Source organism: Podarcis cretensis, assembly GCF_951804945.1.
Source record: "Podarcis cretensis genome assembly, chromosome: 4".
NCBI lineage: Eukaryota > Metazoa > Chordata > Lepidosauria > Squamata > Lacertidae > Podarcis > Podarcis cretensis.
In genome coordinates, this window is record NC_137173.1 from 81,087,667 (window position 1) to 81,110,297 (window position 22,631).

General features: G+C 41.4%; 1 protein-coding gene across 1 annotated transcript in view; it reads left to right on the forward strand.

Annotated features, from left to right (window-relative positions):
- Positions 1-1,432: 1,432 nt before the first annotated feature.
- Positions 1,433-22,631, forward strand: part of TUBGCP3 (tubulin gamma complex component 3) — a 54,455-nt gene continuing 33,256 nt past the window's right edge. Inside the window, exons 1-6 of the mRNA XM_079972581.1 lie at positions 1,433-2,015; positions 12,466-12,573; positions 14,131-14,198; positions 15,515-15,592; positions 17,055-17,272; positions 20,283-20,455. Of these exons, the coding sequence (XP_079828707.1) occupies positions 1,940-2,015; positions 12,466-12,573; positions 14,131-14,198; positions 15,515-15,592; positions 17,055-17,272; positions 20,283-20,455 (721 nt within the window). The 5' untranslated portion in view covers positions 1,433-1,939. The remainder of the gene's footprint in view (positions 2,016-12,465; positions 12,574-14,130; positions 14,199-15,514; positions 15,593-17,054; positions 17,273-20,282; positions 20,456-22,631) is intronic.

Genomic DNA, 22,631 nt, shown 5'->3' on the forward strand with positions numbered 1-22,631 from the left:
GACAAAAAGCAAAACGAAAAGCAAAACAAAATGATGGGTAAGACTCCCAACTAGTTGTTTTTAAAGTACTGTTGGTGTTGCTCAAGAGTTCACGATTTTTTATTATCTGCTGGTAGATTTTTAAAAACTGTGCTTCATATTCTTGTAATGGTTTATATCTGTATTTAAAAATGGTTTTCATCATTTTTAATAAGACCATCTTATATACTTACAGAAATTGCAAATAATGATTCACAAAAGCAAAATAAAAGAACTGCAAGAATTCTGGTGTTTTTATTGTTATTGTTAATTGCCCAGAGAAATGGTTCTTGGGTACCTTGCAATCAGGGGACCATCAATAAATGATATTTGATACAAACAAAGAAATCCGGCAGTTTAAGGGCCAGACAAAAGTGTTAGGTAGAAGGCTGAACAGGGTCTGGAGGAGCATCAGATATTAGCTTAATTTGCAGATTACGGTATCTTCCAGACCAGGCAACATGTTTAATTATCATTCATCCTGATTTGTTTTTTAGGAGAAATTCAACGATGTTGCAGCAAGCAATTGTTATTTCACTTCCCAGTGTGTGTCCTTATTGTTATGTACTGAAGTTCTCACCCTGGGCCAGCAGGGGGATACTGTAGATAGTTATGCAAATGAAGGATCGAAAAGTGACGTTCAGTGATTGGATAGTTTTGTATGCAAATGAAGGATCGAAAAGTGACGTTCAGTGATTGGATAGTTTTAGAAAATGGCAACAGTTACATTGTTCTGGAGCTCTATATAAGCAGGCTGACTGAACTCCTCAGCTTAGTTCTGTTCCAGCTTACAAAATAAAGAGCTGCTTTGGAGAAATCTGCTATGTCAACCCACAACTTAACACTTATCACTTTCCTGATTGCAAAAAGCCCAATCTTTTGGGAAAGTGTTTCCCCGCCAGAGCTCCAAAGGCACTTCTGCACTGTCACTATTTTTGGGTGGGATTCAATCTCATACAGGCAAATCCAGGTTTTGCAACTACTGTATAACCGATTGGGAAGTCTTGCGCATCAAACCTGCGATATGGGAAGTGGTGGTGGTGGTGGTGGTGGTGGTGGTGTGTGTGTGTGTTACTGCTAGCATTGAGTAGCACCATCTAACCTCCCTGAGATCAAATCTGAGCGGATGCGTAAGGAACAGGTCGTCTGAAAGGGATGTGATTGAATCCATTCTGAAGACAGTGGCAGTCATCCTGCATCTTTTATAACAATCCAAGAGATTTTGTTTTCCATTACAATGAGAGCAGCGGAGTTTATACAGGAGGCGGCCGAAGCAGATTCGTGCCTTTTTCTTCTTCTTACGTGCCCCGCGCACGCCCCGCTCTGATCATTTCAAAAGCGATGACGCCACGGTGCGGCCAGTGACACCCAGCTACGGGTGGAGGGACGCATCCCATGTTTCCTTGGCGTCAGGCAGCCTTGACTTGAGCATGAATAAAAACGTGGCTGCAAAATGCCGGGGGATACGTAGATAGAAAAGATGCACAAACACGCCCCCCCCATATTAAAAACTAAGCCCCGGGCAGGGCCTCTTATCGGTGTTTGTAGGGGCCCGTTTGCAACGCGGAACCTCCTCGCCGCGGCTTAGCGGCGGCGCGAGGGAAGGTGTTCGGCGTTGCACCGTCCGGGCTGCGAGGGGCATTGTGGGGGCCCGCGTTTGAATACCGTTGCTTGCTTCTTTTTCTTCTCCTCTCTCAATTTTTATTTCCTCCCTTCCTCCCTTTTTCTCTCCCTTCCCCACCCCCTGCCACCACCTCTTCTCTTCTCCCTCCGGCGGGTTTTTATTAAAATGGCGCCCTAAGCCGCGGTGCAGGGAAGCCACCCGAGTTGGGAGGCTCGAGGAGAAGCGGCCCTCGGAGGAGGGTAAGGGCGGGCGAGGGGCGCGTCCTCCTCCCCACCCTCCTGCCTCCAATGCGAGAGGATGGCGAGCCCGGATCAGAAGTCGCCCAACGTCCTGCTGCAGAACCTGTGCTGCCGCATCCTGGGCAAGGGCGAAGGTAACTGCCTCCCCCGAAGACTATATATATATATATATATAAGCCCTTTCCCGCTTGTCGTGAGCTTGCTCGGGTCGCTTCTCCGTATGTTTGTGTTGGCTTGTGTGTGTGTGTTGTGTTGCGTAGCGGCTCCTCCTGCCCTTCTGTCAGCGGAGCTGCTGTGAGAGCCGTGCAGTGGAGCGAAGGATGCTGTTTCTCACCTCCCCACATAATAACGTGCAGGCAGGCGAAAGAGGCTGCTGCTGCTTTCCGTAGGTGGCTGAGTTGAGCAGACGGACAGCTTCATGCCCCCTGGAATAACTTGGCTGCAAAACACCCTCCCCAGCCACGCCTCGCCTCCTCCCGCCGAAAGAGGTGCCCGAAACAGTAATTAATGCGCATCAGACAGAGAGACACAGAGACGAGACGTCCTACTGTAAGAGTGCCTGGTCAGTTTTAGAAGTGGGGGCTCCATGTTTCTTCCCTCAGCTCTACTGGGTGGACTTGGCTGAGATTTGGCCCAGCCACCTGGGCAGCAGAGCTTCTTTGTGCATATAAATAAGGTGACGGGGTGGAAAAGCTAAGTAGGACCTCTGAGAGGAATAGGCTGGATGCTGGATCACTGAATATTGTGTGGAATAGCTATACACAAATGTAATATTCTGCATTTAGGGTGTTTTTTTGGCGGCGGAGAAATCAGATCCACATGTACAGGATGACACTCAACTTGACACCAGGAGGTGTGAAATGAATTGGTGCGTTTAAAAAACCCATCAACTGCTAGCATGGTATGGTTTTGGGACCCTGTTGCAGGAGGTTGGACTGGATGACCCTCGGGATCCCTTCCAACTCTACAATGCTGTGATTCTATGAAACTAGTTAGCCATAGTATGCGTGACTAGGTTTCCACTGGCCTGATCCACTGGCTCATCTTCTGTTCTTAACCTGCTGGATCAGGCCAGTAAACCATCTAGGCCAGCATTCTCTTCTCACAGTGGCCAACCAGATGCCTGTGGGAAGCCCTAAATCACTATCAGAGTGCAACAGCGCTCTCCTGGTATGGGTCCCAGCATCTGGTATTCAGAAGCACACTGCCTCTGACAATGGTGGTAGAACATAGCCATCAGGGTTAGTAGCCATTGACAGAGTTATCATCCACAAAGCTGTCTAATCCTCTTTTAAAGCCATTTTAGTAGGCATAAGCTGAAGATGAGACTGCAGTGCACTGTTAACAGCTACAAAGGCTAATACAATTTTTGACTGCATCAGCAGATGCATAGTGTCCAGATCATGAGAAGTAATTAGTACCACTGTTCTGCATTGGTCAGAACTCCAGGTCTGGAGATTGTGGTTGAAGAAGGATATGGACAAATTAGAACACCTCCAAAGGGTGACGACAGATACAGAGGAGCCTAGAGATGAAGTCCTGTGAGGAAAGATTGAAGTCAGGTACAATTAGCCTTGAAATGAAATGATTAAGTTCCAGTGTATTGACCACCATAAGTATCTGAAGGGTTGTCACATAGATGGAACATACTTTTTCTCTCTCGCTCTAGGTAAGGAGTAGCCAATGTAGTACTCTCCAGATATTGTAGGACTGCAACTACCATCAGCCCCAGCTAGTGTGGGCAACTGGAGAACAACTTGTTGCCTATCCATGCTCTAGAAGTTAGGATCTGAACCACTGGATCCAAATACGAAGAAAAAACTTAGACAGAACATTAGGAAGAACTTTATGGAGGTAGAAGCTGTTGGACAGTGAGGCAGACTGCTTCAGAAGGTGGTGGACTCTCCTTTGCTAAGAAGTATTTATGCAGAGGTGAGATAGTCACCTGTTGGGGTTCTGTAGAAGTGGATTTCTGCATCATTGAACATTTGAGTTCTTTTCCAAATCTCAAGAGGCTTGATTAACTTCAGAGCTATCTCCCAGCTGATGAGATGCTGCTAAAAAAAGCTGTGTTGAGTCTCTTTTTTTTGAGCAATGGAAAAAGAGGTACAGCAGGTATGTTGTGATTAACATCACATAAGTAAGCACACAGATGAGTAAATCTCAGGAAAAGTTTGAAATGCATTCTTGTTTCTAAAGCTAAAAGTCATCCCCTTTTGTAGGCTACTGTTCAAATACTTTGAAAGAACAATGGCTACTGAATGCACAACTTCCTATAAATCATTGTGAGAGATTAAATATACATGATTATGATATTTCTCCAGATACTGATATTTTCATAATTAAATTTGTTAGTTACTGCTGATGTAAAATCCGCTTCGCGAGCATAACATGCATTTTTGTATGTGTAAGTTAAATTTTCTTATTTGGTAGGAAAAAAATGTCATACTGAATTACATAATACATCCTGTTAATCTGTTTGCAGTGAGAAAATAGTTACCTATGAACGGGACAGTTGAAAGATATAGCAATTTGATTGGATCAAAGATTATAAAAGCAAAAATGGAACTGCGGTATGTTTTCTGCAGACTTCAAGATGGCTAAAAGTCTGAAAACACCAATTAAAAATAAAAAAACACAGCTAAAAAGGAAACTAAAGCAGGGGGATAAATATAAAAAAACAGTAAGCTTAATAAGAAGTAATAGGTAAAGTAGCATAATTAAAGACCGCATGGCAGAATTAAAAAAACACACACCCTACAATGAAGGTTAACTTATCTTACGATCCACTTAAGCTACCAAAAAGGAGGCAAAGCAAACCTCTTGGGATGAAATTCCAAAGCCCTGATTTAGCCCTATTTCTGGTCCCAGGGGTTATTAGAACCCATATAGGGCCTCCACTGTTGGCTTTATATGACCTGGCAAGATCATACAAGAGGAGATGGTCCTTTAGTTATCTTGGTCTCAATTTGTGAAAGGCTGAAAGTCATCACTAGCATTTTGAATTGGGTCCAGTAATCCAACTCCAATTAACAACCTGATTTCTGATTTCTGAACTGATTGAAGTTTCTGGACACTTTGCAAAAGCAACCATGTTAAGTGACTTTGAATGATCTGGATGTGTCATTGTGGTTAGGTCTGCTGTCTCCAGGAATGTGTGACCGCATCACCAGACTAAACTGGGCAAACATACATCTGACCATTGCTTTTACCTGAGTGTCAATATCAAGGCCACAGCCAGAAGCACCCCCAGACTATGAACCTGTGTTGTATAACCCCATCCAACACAGGTTATTTTATTTTTCTGATATTGGAGCAATCTGTATGTGTGGCTGCCCTGCCTTGCTAGGAGCTAAGCTATAGTTTGTCATAGCATTGTGTCATATTTGAGCTCATGGTTTATTTCCAGACAAACCACAAGCTGTAACCAAGTCTATGAATTACTGCTTGTGGATTGTGGGAGATAAACCACAAGCTATGGCTTAGCTTACAGCATTTTGCAGCAGCAGGACCAGAGGAGGAGCAAAATCGCCATGATCTTCTCTCTAGGAACCCACTCATTTGCTGATTTGTGCTAAGTCATGGTCAATGTCTCATATATGACATAATGAATATTTGCTTGTTCTTTGAAAATTAGTTAAGATGATTTGGATGCATACTTTATTGTGCTTTAAAAGTTTGGGGTTTCTTTTGGTGTGTGCAAGCTGCTGCAAATATCAAACACGATTCAGTAGTAAAGGACTTACTTGATTGTAGTTGGTTGGCATCTGTCTTGAGAGACAATGGTGTGTGCCTCCAGTGATGAAGTTAAATCACTGTGTTAGCAGCACTGAAGTGACGTCCACTGGGAGCAGGCCTGGGCACTAAGTATGGAGGTCCTGGAAAACAGAGCACTGCATTTGTCACCAGCTTGGCTGCAGGAGTTGCTGGAAAGAGGCAAATGAGGTGCCACCTGACCACCTTAGGGACTCCACTCTGGATTTGTGTAGGGTTTATTGCTTAGTCTTTTCTTCTCCTGACGGTATCCTGGAAGCAGTGATCAAAACTCCCATTGTTCCAGGCGCATTTTGCGACAGGGAATTTCGTTAGTGTGAGCTGTTTCTAAGTTTTGGGAGCAGTACTGCGCCTAAGATTTCAGATTAAAACTGCAGTGTGGAAGGAAAGGAGGACCTTTTTCTGCCTCCCCACTTTCAGCTACTCTCCGAAAACTGTAGAAGAGACCCTCTTACGAATGTTAGGGGGGTGGGCAGGAGAAGGACTAGACCATGTGAAAAATGGACATAATATTTTAGCTGCAGTTCAGTCCTTTTCAGCCTTGCATTCCTGTTATAAAAAAGTGTGCCTAGACATTTCATTGTTGCACCCGTAACCTAGCTTTAAGGTGTCATTTAGCTTCTCGCTTTCATATCTCAGTTTCCAACACTGTCTGAAAGGCAGCAGAGGTTTAGGATCAGTTTTCCTTCTCCTAGATGGGCTAGTTTCTGCACAGAAACTGCCTTCTTGACTGTTGGACCCACTATTGTTCTTGTGTGCTCAACTTGTCAGAGCCTGTCTTTGCATGCAGAGAAAGTCCCTAACTCTCAGAGAGCTTAAGACCTATTGGCTATTCTCACTTGGTTTAGCCGGCCAGTCAAAGCCATTCCTGGGATGTGGCTGCTGTTGTATGCTGACAGCTTCTGGGAGCTGCAGGTGAGAACTAAATTCAGGGTGGGGATCAAAGGTGGGCAAACAACTCCAGATGGAGCACAACATGTACCCCTCCCATCCCCTAACATCACATATGTCCCATTTGATTGTAGTGAACAGGATAATTCACCTGCCCATATTATGAGACTGAAGTCTCTAGAGAAGAGACAGTGTGTTAAACTTGTGTGAATTTCACCAAAGAATTGTTTATAGAATGTTTTAATGAAGGTAGATGTAATTGGTAATTGCTAAGTAGATAGATGGGTATGAAAATACAAATCTTAAAAATTGGGGAGAACTAACTTGTGGAATTTGCAAGAAGTAGGTTGTTTGCCTCTGGGGGAAAATTTGTGCATCTAGCACAGAAACAAAATCCCGACAGCACAATTCCATGCATATTTACTCATAAGTATTACTCATTGTGTTAAGTGAGACTAACTTAAACATGCATAGGATTGTAGTATAATGCTACAATTATTTGCTCAGATTCTTGGGAGTAAGATGCATTGAATTAACTGTGACTTACTCCTAAGTACAGTAAATATGGAAATGTTTAGATTGCGTGTAGGTTTTGATCTTTTAGCTCACTTTGGGAAATAGGTCCTGAAGAACATGGTGTTCTATAAGCTGGCGATAAAATTAGTCTTTTCTTAAAGATAACTTGTTACTTGCAGCTTGACTTGTCTAAAGAGTTCAGATTGTGGGAGAAAGGTCTTTTTGTCTAAAAATCATAATCTGCCACAAGGGGAAGGGTGGCAGAAGACAAAACTGGAGGAATACCAAATTTACTCATTCCCTTGAACATTTTATCAGAAGTAGAAAGGCGTATTTGTTTTTTTTAAAAAAATCAAATTCAAAAGCTTCAGCGAGCTGAGCTGAGCCAAGACTTGAGACCTGCTAAAATCAAAATAGCTTTGTGGTATAAAAAGTAGCAGTTACCCAGGTGATAGATTGAAAATTGCCTATCCTTATGCAGTTCAAATATCTTTACAAATAGGGAACTTTTAGAATGAATAATTTGTCTGAGGTTTATGTTTATAAAACTTGTATCATTTTGCTCCTTTGACATCTTGGACATCTTCCTTTAAATGCAAGTAATTGTTCCTCAGTTTTAACATTGTGAGAGATTCCTGGTAAACCTCCTACTGGTTGCGCACAGGGGCAATGTTTTCTTTCACATTGGTACTTTGGTGCTCATGCTAGTAATCAAATCTGAGGACTTTATTGATTCTTTAGAAGGAGGCCAGTGATGCTGTGTCCTGGAAGCGTCGAGGGCAACTCTAATCACATACTGTAAACATCTTTCTGTGAACAGAGAAATGTGCTGCTCTAAAGGTTCTTGACTGAGAGTTGCTAGCTGATGAAGTGAGGGACCAGGTTGCTTGCAAACATTTGCAGATGGAATTGGGGTCATCAATAAGCTTCGCACAATATAATAGCTATGATGAAAATAGTTTTGTTATAGGTCACAAGGAAGGGTCTAATTGGGGCAATTTTTTTAAAAAAATTTAGGTTTGTAAAATGATTTTGTAAACCTGTGGGGTGCTATTGACCCCACCTACACAATTTTTGGTGATGTTATGATTTGGTGATTTGTCTGTTATGAAAATGGGCAGAATTCTGTTTCTTCATCCTCTGTATTATTTTCTCACATGAAATGGACACAACAGGCTCTGGGCTAAGCACCTGCAGATAGTGGCAATTAGTGAATAACCTTAAAGAGCATTTTGTGTGGCTACTTTGAGCCCTAGCACCCTATGTGCATGTTGTTTGGGTTTTCTTGGACATTCAAAGGCAGTAAAATTGACCTTAAAAACCATAAGTGAAACAACATTTCCCCCACTAAATTACACCCCCCCGGCATCCGGCCCAAATGCCAGATGGTACCGTATTTTTCTGTCTATAAGACGCCCCCATGTATAAGATGCCCCCTATTTTGGAGGACTCAGATTTAGGAAAATGGGGGAGATGCATCTGTGTATAAGACACCCCTTAATTTTTGACATTATTTTTTAGGAAAAAACCTAGTTTCATACACGGAAAAATAATGATAATTTATGCTCTGTATTGGATGAGAACTAACATTGTTTCAATAAAGGCTATTGAGACAAAAGTTTTATGGATTTTGTCCGGTGCTGTTCGGGGGTGTTTGACCCCACCCGTTGATGAAAGGTTAAACTTTCCTTTTCCCATATCCTTTGCCAAGATGGTGGCATTTATGCTTGAGGCTACAGGAAATTGGATTTCATGACTCCAAAGACCTGTTTTTGTTTTTTACTTTCCTTGTGTCTTTTCAGCAAATGGTACTTGAGGTCTTAAGTGCAAACCTTGTTTAGCTATTTTCAGTGGTTTTGTAAGGTGTGGGAAGGAAATCACTAAACCACATAATTTAACCATACCTATTTAATTTTGTACTCTCCCTTTTTGGGAAATTTCTAAAAAGCACTAGCCGTGACAGATCCTTTTTTTCTTGGATCATTTTGACTTTAATTTCCTCTTGCCTCTGATAGTTTGTCTACATTTTCACAGGGAATTTGTTCAGAGTTCTTTCTAGACTTGGAAATACGTATGCCGAACACTGCAATTCTGAGTAGAAATACCTCTGATACATTAGTGGAGATGGTGAGAAGGTTGTGAAAAATGGATGATAAAAGAAAATTCCCACTAAGCATTATTGAAACCTGACTTCATAGTAGCTACATAAAAGCATGCTCAATAAGAATGTGCCTCCTTAAAATTATTGATACTTTTGTTCTTTGCGTTCAGCACTTTGAGAATCAGAATGCTATTTACTGGTGTTCTGAATTCTTTGGAGAATATTCCACAAATCTGTTCATTAAGAGATCCTGTCAGAGTAGTCAAATAAGGGCACAATTATGAAATTGCTAGCATTCACATGAACTTTGAAAGGCAGGTCTATGGCTATGTCCCATCTCACATCTTTATCAATATCACACTTAAGTTATATCCCACTTGCATTGTTTTCACATTTAAGAGGTGAAGGTCTCATTCATTTTAATGAGACTTTCACAGTAGAAAATATAATGTTTTGAAGGTCAACTTTTCTAGGGGGCGTACAAAGGAACACCATATTCTATGAGAGAGAGAGAGAGAGTGATGGATGCTAATTTGCTAAGTTCTCTGTTTAGCCTTTTGTTAACATGAATAATGGAATCATAGAATTGCAGAGGGTCGTCTAATTAACCCCTTGCAATGCAGGAATCTCAACTAAAGCATCCATGACAGATAAGAGGCTTCCTCTGCATGCACCCTATATACAGCTCATTAGGAACTGCAGGATAGAAGTCTATTTCTTTATATTTGTAGAGCCCCTTCGCTTTACACTTGGCAAAGGTATTTGCCTTTTGGAATTGAGGCTGCCCAGCAGTTTTCTGTTTTGCTGACCCAGTTCAGCCAAATGTGGAATGAAGTCTCTGGCAGGGGCAGAGACTTTTAAAAAGCAGTTTGAGGAAAGAGTGCCTTTTCATCTCAAATATTGCTTAGGTTAAAATAATATTTACTTCTTCCCCTTGCTAAGCTGTATGGTCAATTTTATGGCCTAGCAGTTTCATGCACTGAGATGGTGCTGCCTTTATTCTGTCCAAGGTTCATCCAATTGAAAGGGTGCATGTGGGACCCTGGACGTGATATGGTTGCTACATAATATCTTGGGAATTCAGCACATTTTTTTATTTGAAATTATTACATATATCTAATGAACCTAGGGTTCTGATTTGAACTCCATTAAGGTTTTAGAAACTGTGGAATATTTTTTTCAGAAGCTGTACTTTGCCATTAGGAATATCAGCAGCTCTTCTTCATTCAGAATTTGGGTGGCCAACAATTTAAGACTGAGTGGACTGTGCTCAGTTAAGGTATATTAAAATAATTGTTATACATATGTTACATTCCTGTGCTGTGCTGTATGGAATTGGGTGAAAACCAACTCTGGAAAGCAGCTTGTCAAGATGTTTTAGACTACTATTCCTATCCAGAACTGAACACTACACTGACCTTAAATAAGTGTCAGCTAAGGGATTGGCTTTTCTGGATAGAATTCAGAAGGGATCTGCAACTAATTAGAAAGACAAAAAAATTTCCCCTTGGTATCCACTCGCAAGAACAGAGCATTTTAGAGCTAGTTATCTCATCAGTTTCCGTAAGAAATGTATTCTTATGGAGCTGTGTTTCCAAGTGATGCCCAGTGTAGTCTTAGATGGCTGTTACAACAAGGTCCCACGCACAGACAGACTTTGTATTTGTGGTCAGCCTCAGGTGGAAGACATCACTCATTATCTGTTAGCTTGCCTCTTTATATAGGGTCCCAAGAGTTCACTTTGTGAAACCTTTGGTTGCAGAAGCATGTATACCCCAGCAAAAATGGTTCAGGGGTTTGTTTGTTTGTTTGTTTGTTGTGAGTGACAGTAATAGCATTGTAACACAGAGAGTGTTTATGCATTGGCTGCAAAAAAGAAAGAGGAAAAGGGATTTAGATAAAATTGCTATAAATTGTTTTGGTGATACAGAGGTTTAATCTGAAATCAGGCTAAATCTAAGCTTGTTGATGTCTATGGTACCTCCTCTCACGTCATGGATGTCTGCTTATATTATGGATGTATGTTCTATATTATTTTATTAATACTATTGCTACGAGTTTGTCATGGCCTTTGGCTAGAACAATAAACTTACGAACTGCAAGTGAAACTGAAAACTGAGTATTTCTAATGCTTTATTTCTTCCCCCGTACTGTTAAAGGCAGAAATGCTTGCAAATACTGAGATTTAAAGTCGTGTTCAAATTGAGAGCAAAAGCCAAACAGCTGAAAAGTCTTTGGAATGGTGTGAGGATAAATACAATGTTTAGGGGTAGAGCAATGTGCAAATGATAGAGTGGGATTCATGGGCAGATTTCTAGGAGGAAATAGCTGGGTGTTCTCATGTATCCCTTCCTGGAATATCACAGAATGTATAATCCTCTGGACATTATGAGTATGCCAGGGAATATTTACTTATCTTTCTTTGTCATTGAAAGCCCCTCCTAGTAGTTCAGCAATAAAATTGCTAGTGCATTTGGAAAGCTAAGCAGGGTCTGGAATGATTTCAAATTGGATGGGGTACCATGTGTTCAGATTCCTATATTGCAGGGGGTTAGACTAGGTGACCCTTGGGATCCCTTCGAGCTCTAGTATTCTATGATTTTTATGACCCATGTTTAATGGAGGTGCCTATAAATGGACATGAAGCTTCTACAACCCTGTAATGAGCTTCTGAAGTAATCCAAACTAGGTTTCTTACTTCTGCTGACTGCTTTTGAGCAAACACCAAAAATCCTGTTTGCGCAGGAAGACACTTTTACATTCATGATTCTGTATTACACATGGCAGATTAGTATTGGGTATGTGCATGTGTGTGTGTCTTTATGTAGGTACGCAACTCATAAAATTAAATGCATTTTCACAGTCTCTTATTATTAAAGGTAAAGGTAAAGGACCCCTGACAGTTAAGTCAGTCGTAAATGACTCTGGGGTTGCGGCGCTCATCTCACTTTACTGGCCAAGGGAGCTGACGATTGTCCGCAGACAGTTTTTCTGGGTCATGTGGCCAGTATGACTAAGCCGCTTCTGGCAAAACCAGAGCAGCACATGGAAACGCCGTTTACCTTCCCGCTGGAGCGGTACCTATTTATCTACTTGCACTTTGACGTGCTTTCGAACTGGTCGGTTGGCAGGAGCTGGGGCAGAGGAATGGGAGATCACTCCGTCGCAAGGATCTGAACCGCCAACCTTCTGATCGGCAAGCCCTAGGCTCAGTGGTTTAGACCACAGTGCCACTCATAAAATTTAATGCATTTTCACAGTCTCTTATTATTAACAGTTTACTAATTGTGATTTTATTTCAGCCGATGTAGCCCAGCAGTTTCAATATGCAGTGCGAGTCATTGGAAGCAACTTTGCACCTACAGTTGAAAGAGATGAATTTCTTGTAGCAGAAAAAATTAAAAAAGAACGTAAGCTTATTTATTATTTTTAACAGTGTTCAGAGCAAGTTTTTTAAGGTGTTCAATGCTGTGTGGGTTTTGTCTCTTATGATAGAGCAGGTTCACTTTACTGTTCATCAGTATAAACTATTACCTTGTTTTTCACCATGCATATATGTGCTTTTATATTCATTTATTTAAAATATTTATAAGCTGCTATTCTAGGCTATGTCTACCCAAGCTTAGTGAACAGCAATACAACCATAAAATACAATAATAAAATGCAGCGCCATAATAAAATTATTTATTTTGTTTTGACTACCGCAGACCAACACAGCTACCTACCTGTAAATAATAAAATTGTGAAAAGGTTTTCTCACACAATCCCTTATAAAAGCTTATAAAACTACTTTTTATGAACAAACAAAACATTAGCATATAAACCAGTACTAAACTATTTTCAAAGCTATTTGAAAAACAACAACACCCATCAGCATGTCCAAAAGACACATCTGTTAAAAACCAATTGAAACTGGTGGTTTTAATTCTTTTTTAATTCTCTCATATAGGAGAGTGAGAGAGTAATATGAATTGTAGTAATAGATCACTGTGTCAGCAGATGCTAGCAGGGAAGAAGCGAGAAGATAGTGTAATATAGAGTAGATGTATTTATTCTTTTGTCTGAACAAATTTCTATCCTTCATATGTGGTTGTAAGGAAAATATGGAAGGAGGTGTGTGCATTTATCTATTATTATAGTGTAGACTTGAATATTCTACATAGAAACATATTCACATAGGGCCATTTCATTGGATGAAATGAGCATTTCTGTCCTTTGAGGGAGACCCTGTGGCAGAGCGATCACCATTTTTGTTGACTTGCTGCTAAATAAGCTAGGGTGGTAGGTGGAGGAAGCAGATTTTTTTCACTTTCCCTTCCATTGACTCTAATGAGAGAGAAATAAATACAGTAGACTTATGCACATTTAACATGCACACATTCAACTTTACATGCTTGGCAAAAAAATAAGTAAAAGAGCGGACATCCAGTGGGGCGGGGAACTTTGGCAGTCACATCCACCATTGATCCAGCGTGCTTTGATGATATGCAATTTTGGCTTTATGCATGATCCCCATAACATAAGTTGTGGGCTTACTATGCTCCAGGCCCAGGCCTGGCATAGTCTTGGGCCAGTTTGTGGGTGTGTCAGGGGATTTTGAATCTTGCCGATCCATGACTGCTGGAAATCCGCTTTTTTTACCCCCTCTGCCTGCGGGATATGGACCACAGAACATCTGTGCTCATGGATCTTTTTACAAAATACCCACACATATCCCTTTCTCCTGACGGAACAGCACTTAATGTTGTTTCTTAAGGTCTCTTAAGCAGCCTTTGACTAGGATCACAGGCCTAGTCTTAAATATGACACCATCCTGGCCAGAATGAATAGTCATCTACATTGTAACAAAGCAGCTGGTAGCTCAGTGAATTAGGTATCTGTGTTGATTGAATTTCTGTTTAGTTTAAATACTAATGTTGCACATGGCAGGCTTGTAGTGTTCTTAACTTGCCTTTTCTCTTTTAAAGTTGTGCGGCAAGGAAGGGAAGAGAATGCTGCTGTATTTTCAGAACTCTACAGAAAACTCCACTCACAGGTACAGGAATATGTTCTGAACAACCCAATATCCAATATGGAGACTAGCTGCTAATTGTTGAGTAAAGAATACCACTAATGTGGCTTTGATAGATCAAGGAAATGAGTTGTGTTTGAGTTTCTTCTGATCTCCTGTCCTGTAAAATATCAAAAGCCTGTTTTTGAGGAAAGTAAAAAATAATCACGTGGTTTTTGTTGACTATATGACTTCTTATGGGAAGGACATACATCAGCATAAAATGTGTTTTGCTTTTTATGTTAAACTTATCTCACCACAATCTATTTTTAAGATAATGTGTATTGATTTATTGATCAGGTTTTCTGTCGGCCTCTTAAGTGATCTTGGTTTTCTTTCTTTTGTACTTGAGAATTTATGAGTCAGTTTTGACAGTGAAGTTCAGCGAAGTTCACAAACTTTTTTTATACTGCAAGCAAATACGTTATTCCTTGACATTAATGAGTTGACTTTCCTCTGCTATAGAGAGACTAGTTCAATAATTTCCAGACTTGTGAGAGCAGTATAGTAGCTGCCTAAAAACAGCAGGGCATGAATTAGCATGAAGTCCAGCTGTTGGTGGGAGATCTGTCAGTCATTTGTTTAAGCCACAGCTCAAGTTTTTCCGCTTATATTGCAAAGGTCAATTAATGAATTAGAAAATTTGAACAAACCGTACTCAAAGAACCTAGAACAGTGACCTGAACTGTTGAGAATAGCCATTAGGCACTTCCTAATACTTTATATCAGTACTTTTATCATATGGTTATGACAAGCTGCTTGCTGAAATAGCACTGTGGAGATAATCCACCCACCCTGGTTGAGTAGTATGATCAGATCAGGGACAAATAGGATATCAGCAGGGATTTAAGTCTCTTAAGAGGTGGGTCTGGTCTTACTATTATTATTATTAAAAAAGAACTTATCCAGGCAGAAGTAAGTGGCATATAACCTTCTGCTATATTGGCTGCAGTCCGAACCCACATAGAATTCAATAGGACTTTCCTACAAGTAGCTGTGATGGGTGTATACATGCACCACTTTCCATTTTGAACAAAAGTAGACCTGTAAATCTTTAATTGATTTGACCAACGCAGCTGAATGAAAAATTGGCGGTGGGTGTTTTTTTTGCAGTAAAAAATGAAGCCTGAAGACCAGTCATGCACTACAGTTAGTCAACAAGGCTTGGTTTCCATTAATCTAACCTTGCGTCTCCCATCCATACCACTATTAAATTATGGTAATACTTGCTCACGGGCAAGTAAAACTAGAACTAATTTTGAAACCACGTTACCATTTCTAATAGTTACCTCTTGTGGCAGGGAGTTTTGAAGAACAGATGGTCAATCCTCTACCTCTTGCTCAGCCTCAGTGAAGATCCACGCAAGCAGCCGAACAAGGTAGATATTTTTGTGGGTGTGGGTGTCTATCTATCTTACATATAATAAACATGTAAGAGTATAATCAAGCTGCAGTTTGCTAGGCCACAGACAAGCGACATTGTGCACTACAGCATGGCAAGAGTTGGTGGATGAGCAGCTCAGGTGAGCTGGACAGCCAGAAGAGGCTGCAGCAGGCCCCCAGCTCTGCTGGCTCGTCCTCCTGCCCATTCTGGAGCCTCTGCCCCTCGGATTCAGGTCCCTAGGCCAGCTGCCACTGCTACTGTCCTCCTTCCTCCTCTGCAATTGGCCTTAGAATCAATCTGCTACTGCCAAGTAACATAAAGAGCAGCAGCAAGAGCAATGCAGGGATGAAGAAGGCATCAGAAGTAATGGCTGGCCAGTCACAGGCGGCATGAGGTGGAAAAGAGAACATCAAAGCTGCCCTGTGATGATCCTTTCAACCTCTGATGCCTGAGGTTGCTGCCACTGCTACAGAAAGCAACAGAAAATAAGTCTGCCTTTTGAAATCTTCTCTTGTTTCCGGCAAGGGGCAGCGAGGAGGCAGGCAGACACAAAGCAGAGAAATAAGCTTCTTTCTCTCCTTTGTCTACCCCTCCTCCTCCACCACCCCGTTCTGTGGCTCTGGGAAGCATGAGAAATGTTTCCTTCTTAGGCTTCCTTTAGTGGAAGTTGGTGCTTGGGAGCCTCTCAAGGGATGGGAGGGAGTTTATGGAGCATTTTCTCTCTCTCTCTCTCTCTCTCTCTCTCTCTCTCTCTCTCTCTCACACACACACACACACACACACACACACCACCTTTTTATCAGTGTTTTAAAGTTGATTTAAAAGTATTAAAGCTGGAAAACAAAAATAAAAGCCAATAAAAGTGAAATTATAAAAGCAAAACATAACTAAAGATTGTAACAATGTTTTAACGTGACCGGATAAGAAGTTTTTTTTTTTTTTAAATCAAAATTTTTAATTGATTTTCACATTTATCACATAAAAAATACAAAAAGATAAAAAAAGATAAACATTAAATAAAGAAGTTTTTGCCTGGCGTATAAAATATAGTAGAGCTGGTGCCAGGCATGTCTATCTGAACAAACCTCACCTCTGATGGAGGTGGTATTTAGATGAAGGCCACTGGCACAAGATCTCGGCGTGTCGGCAAGTTGATATGGAAGGAAACAGCAGCACCCCTTGAAGTACTGTATTATTACAACTCACAATGTAAAAAACTGAGACAAACGTAAAGTTGAAATGTTAGAGGTTAGCCTTACTAACGTTTAGGGCCTGTTTAAAAATGCCTTTGAAAAGATTGGGGCTGATTCTGAAAAGTGTATTCTGTATTTTATTTTTTATTTTTTAAACAGATACCTAGGCAATCGGTTTCAGAAGGATAATGTGTTTATAGTCATTTAGCTAATGGCAATGGGTTTATTTTAAAACTTTGGGTTGTTTCCCCCCCCCCCTTCAAGGTATCAAATTTCGCCTCCCTGTTTGCTCAAGCACTGCCACGGGATGCCCACTCAACTCCGTATTACTACGCCCGGCCCCAGAGCCTTCCTTTGAACTACCAAGACCGGAATGCTCAGTCTGGCCAGAATTCTGCCAGTGTGGGGAGTAGTGGAATCAGCAGCCTTGGCATGTATGCCCCGAATGGGCCAACACCAACCCCGCAGTCATTTCTTCCAGGGTAAATAAACATTTTTCATGTTGCCGATAACCGTGCAGAGTTACCTGTTTAAATATATAGTAGTCAGAGGTGACAGTGAAGGTTTGCTGTTCAACGAAACTGGCCTGCATGGCAGCTGTCGTCTTAACCTTGTACCATAGGTCAATTTGACTCTTATTTAAGCTTATTTTATATCCTGCATCTCAGTGTTTCTTAGGGTGGCATATGCTAAAATAGCAAAATCAATGGCAAGTCCAAAAAAAAGATTAAAGAAAGCAGCAGTTAGAACAAACAGCGGAAACAACAGAGCAATAAAAAACATTTCAGAGGGAATTAAAGCTGTTACAATTATTTTTTGAAAGACATCCAAGTAGTTTCCAGACAAACCTATATGGGAAGAAGATTCCATAGATAGGTCACCACTGCTTAAAAGACCCTCTCCAGTTACTGTCCTTCAGGGTTGGTGGAACTGCTGCAGTTAATATACCTAAGACCAGGCTTCCACAAACTGGGCCCTCCAGATGTTTTTGGCCTACAACTCCCATGATCCCTGGCTAGTAGGACCAGTAGTCAGGGATGATGGGAATTGTAGTCTCAAAACATCTGGAGGGCCGAGTTTGAGGAAGCCTGCCTAAGACCATACAATGATTCAAAGTAGTTATGGGGGGAAAGCATCTGAGGGGTAAGTGCACTTACCTGGGAGAAAGCCCCATTGAACTTAGCAAGACTTGCTTCTGAGTAAATGCGCATAAGACTGTGTTGAAAGTCTTATTCATCAAAGGCAGCTATTCCCCCTCTCTCTGGACCACATTAGTGTTGTCTACAAGACAGCACAGAGACACTCTGTCTTCTGTTAGTCAAAGATTATGCAAAACAGGAGTCCAACCTTAATTCTTGGTTAGAATATGAAGAAAGTAAACAGTTATTAGCTGAATTTCAAGAAGACTGGTAATTCTTTGGACTCTGCTAGACTGGTAAAGAAAAAACGATTTATATGTGTTGTATGTGCGATATAACATTGTGTCACCAGATGGAGACGTGGAGTCCTGTTTACTCTACCTGTTTTCCCTGTTTAACTTTACAACGCTTTAAACTGAAACACTTCTTTGATGTGTCCAGATCCAGCCTTTGTTGCTGGAAAGGAAGTTATGGTTCTTTATAAGTCACCTTTTGATATACTTGCTAACTCACCCTCCCTGATACCTTCTAATGAAGGCAAGTGCAAGTATAGCTAGGGAAAGGGAAAAAGAGAGAGAGGGTATATAAAAGCGATGTGTTCATAATTACTGGTACTTGTTTATTTATGGCTTGCATATCGTGCCTTTCTACCAAAGAGCTGGATTTCAGGCAAAACTTTTGCTTGAAATCATTGGATGACAATTGCGTTTGCTCCAGCACCAAGGCAGAATTTTTGCAGTGTGGCATTATCCCAAAGTGCCATGGGGAAGTAGCCATCACATTGCGGATAGCACTACATCTTGGCTATGAGGTCAAGCTACTAGAATATCGAAGGAAGAGGCTTCCAAACTCTGTACACCAAACTAGTGGTTTGTTCTTATGGTTCAGCTTTTATTTTAAGGGTGACCAGCATTTTCTTCTCCTGCCTTTAAGTTCCAGGGAATTCAGGAAGAATTGTGGCTGCTCTTGCTTGCTTTTCCTTCTCAATGCCTCACAGTGGCACTGCAGGCACATTGCCACTTGCAAATTCCTTTCATGGGACCTTATAAGGGAAAAGAACTGATTTTTAATGTGAACTCCTATGAAGCCCGTAGCTGCCCTATGCCACTAAGGGAGCTAACTCTCAACCAGTGCTTCTGGGTGACTAATCCTAGTGCTTTTTTCCTATTGGTTTCCCAGAGGTTCTGTCATCCAATAAGGGCCCATGAGCCTTCCATAAGGACAAAAGGGGTGTTGAGATCTGGCCCTTCCTCTCTTATGGGAGTTATAGGAGGCTACTCATTTTCATTTCTAAACCACCATATTGGGATAGGGTGATAACAGATTTTAGGTGCTTGTAGAGAGAGCTCTGAGGTTATGTTGGGAAGATCTTTGTTTTCATTAACAACATTCTAGGATGTCATCCTGAGGGGCGATTGCCTTTGTATGTTCCATATGTGATGACTGGGAGAGCTGAAAATCTATCTTACTTTTTAATTCCCATATTTTTGAAATACCAGAGGCAGTCGTCCCACTTTCCTGAAACTTGCAGCTCAATATTGAGATCCAAGAGTGCAAAAACAACATCAACAACTTTCAGTTGGTCTGAAATATATTTTCCTAAACAATTTGTTTCAGAAATGTTTGGTGTTGGATAAGTTTTAATAAGCTTAGCGGGCTTATCTTGCTGCTCTTGATCTGGGAAGCTGCCTTGCCCTTTCCCATGGTATATCTTAGCAACTTGACCCTGACTGTACCCAAAATAAGGTGCTAACCCAAATATGATGATGCTTATCCATGAGAATTCAAGGTAAGAAACATCTGTTTCCATGAGTAGGGCTGAGTTACTAAAATAAAATAAGAGCAATTGCTTTTCTATCTGCATTGACCTATTAGAGGTGTCAGAACATTAAGCTGAAGCAACTTTTTGGCTGGTCTCAAAATTGTAGAACAATCACGGTCACCCTGCTGAGGTGAGAGACCCTTTATTTTTACGATTGTTTTAGAAATTAGTAATTTTCCCACTGCTAATATTTACCAGGAATTATTTTCAAACGATTCTGTTCTACTTTGCAGGGCTGCATTAGCCGTAGTTGGAATCGCAGCAAAGTCATCTGGCTCTGAATAGGTAGCTGAAATTTCTGAGGTGCTTTATGTACTCTGTTGCAACATTAGTAGGCATGCAACAAGTACCTTTTCTATACAACTGTCAAGAACTGCAAAATGGTGAATTTCTAAATGCATTCTCAAAGATAATTGGCCATGATAATGCCTTCTGCATCTGCCAATTTTTTTGAGCTGAAATTTTGCAGAAATATAAGTAGTTTTGCGGTAAGGCAACTCAATAGCTACATTATAGCTTTTATTTCCTCAGACAATCCTATCAACGTGCAGGCGTGGGAGATTGCCTTCGGCAGCAGCTGGGGGCACGACTTGCCTGGACTTTAACCGCAGGCCAGCCTACATTACAGAACTCTACCTCAAAAGGGCTCTCAACCACTGTTTCACGTAATCTGCCAAGGTCAAGGCGGGAAGGGGACATAACGGGTGAGAAAAATATATTTCATTGTTTGTTCTCTATATTCTTGCGTCACAGTGCTTAGCTCAGATTGGGATGTTTCAGCTTTGACCTTGATACCAGTTGATAACAATTCCCAGGAAAATTGTGTACACACAGGTTCTGCTATAGGAACACTAGTTGTCTGAAATCTTAGCTACCTGAACACAAAGACTCATACCCAAACCTTACTACACAAACGGCTGATTCAGGTATCTCCAAATAGCTGGAGTCTGCCGACTTTCTTCCTCCTGTGTTTTGCTGGTCAGCGCAGAATGAATATATATGTCACACTTAGTTTGAACCCTAGTCTAATAATGAGACTATACCCCACGGCAAACTGTTTTTGAAACCTAAATGATTTTGTGTGGCACCAAAATAAGTTATTTGGGCCTTTGTTTCATAAAGTAAAAGGTAAAGGTACCCCTGCCCGTACGGGCCAGTCTTGCCAGACTCTGGGGTTGGTGCGCCCATCTCACTTAAGAGGCCGGGGGCCAGCGCTGTCCGGAGACACTTCCGGGTCACGTGGCCAGCGTGACATCGCTGCTCTGGCCAGAGCCAGAGCCAGAGCCAGAGCCGCACATGGAAACGCCGTTTACCTTCCCGCTAGTAAGCGGTCCCTATTTATCTACTTGCACCCGGAGGTGCTTTCGAACTGCTAGGTTGGCAGGCGCTGGGACCGAGCAGCGGGAGCGCACCCCGCCGCAGGGATTCGAACCGCCGACCTTTCGATCGGCAAGCCCTAGGCGCTGAGGTTTTAACCCACAGCGCCACCTGCGTCCCTTTTGTTTCATAAAGAAATGGCTAATGTGCTAAGAACCAAAGTCACATAAGTGTGCTCTGCCACCACTGGGGGAACACCCATAAAGTGGTGGTGGGACACTGAGGTTGACCTCTGAATTTGAGGCACGTATTTTGGTTATCTTCTGCTTTGGATAACTCTTCCCGTGTTCCAGAAACTACTTTTATAGCCATCATTGATGGCTCTGCCTCCTATGGGCATCACCCTGTGCTGAGATCATCAGTTGGCTTTCTGCCTCTTCAGTTTTGTTTCCAATTGCTCTTATACAGAACTCTGGAAGAACAAGGCTAAGCATGGCATTTGCCCATTTGTGGAGTTAGGTGGTAGGGAGGGTTTTGCTTCAGTGCCTGAGCTACATATATTTAAATGTGGATATATAGATTTTTTGAAAAAAATGCATTAAATTTATGATTTCACTTCAAAACCATTTTTGTTTACGTTTAAAGTGTAAAGTGTTTCTGATCATATTGCTGGAAATTAGTATCAACACTATGCACTCTAAAGAAGATAAGCTGAATTAGTATAGACATGTAATAAAGTGGAATTTGTCACTGAGGGTGGTATCAAATATTAGGCATTATAACAGTTTATCCACTGCCTTCACTGAACTTAAGTATCTTTAGTCCATTGACTGTAAAGGGGCTACTCTGAGTACAGTTGTACCTTGGAATTCGAATGGAATCCGTTCTGGAAGTCTGTTCGACTTCCAAAGCATGGCTTCTGATTGGCTGCAGGAAGCTCCTGCAGCCAATCAGAAGCTGTGGAAGCCCCGTCGGACGTTCAGCCTCCAAAAATAGTTTGCAAACTGGAACAGTCACTTCTGGGTTTGAGCCATTTGGGAACTAAGCTATTCGAAAACCAAGGTATGCCTAAGTATTTAAGAGCAACACTAGAAGGTGCCTGGTATAATCTCACTACAACAAATTATAGTTCATTCTTGTACTAACCCAATCGTTGGTACATTTTTCATTTAGAAGAGAGGTTAGTTTTTAAAAAGCTGGCTGTAAATGACCTTGTAGAACACTCTTGAGTTTTCTCAGTAGCTTTCCGGAAAAAATTATATTGCATAAAACATTTTCTTGCCTCCCTCTGCAAAACCTGCACTTTGACAATCTAATGGAGTTCCTCTATTTTTAGCCCTCATCACCCTTAAAACCTGGTTGATATTGCGGTGCCACAGATACAGTATGATGTGAATAGAAACTTGGACAGCAGTAGTTTACACAGACAGTGGGGGGGGGGGAGAGAAACCATCTCCATTTCTTAATTTATTGTGTTTATGTTGTGCCAGTAAAAAAAAAATTATTCATTCTGTCTGGCAAGATGTAACAGAAGGAACAGATGCATTCTGCCATTATATTATG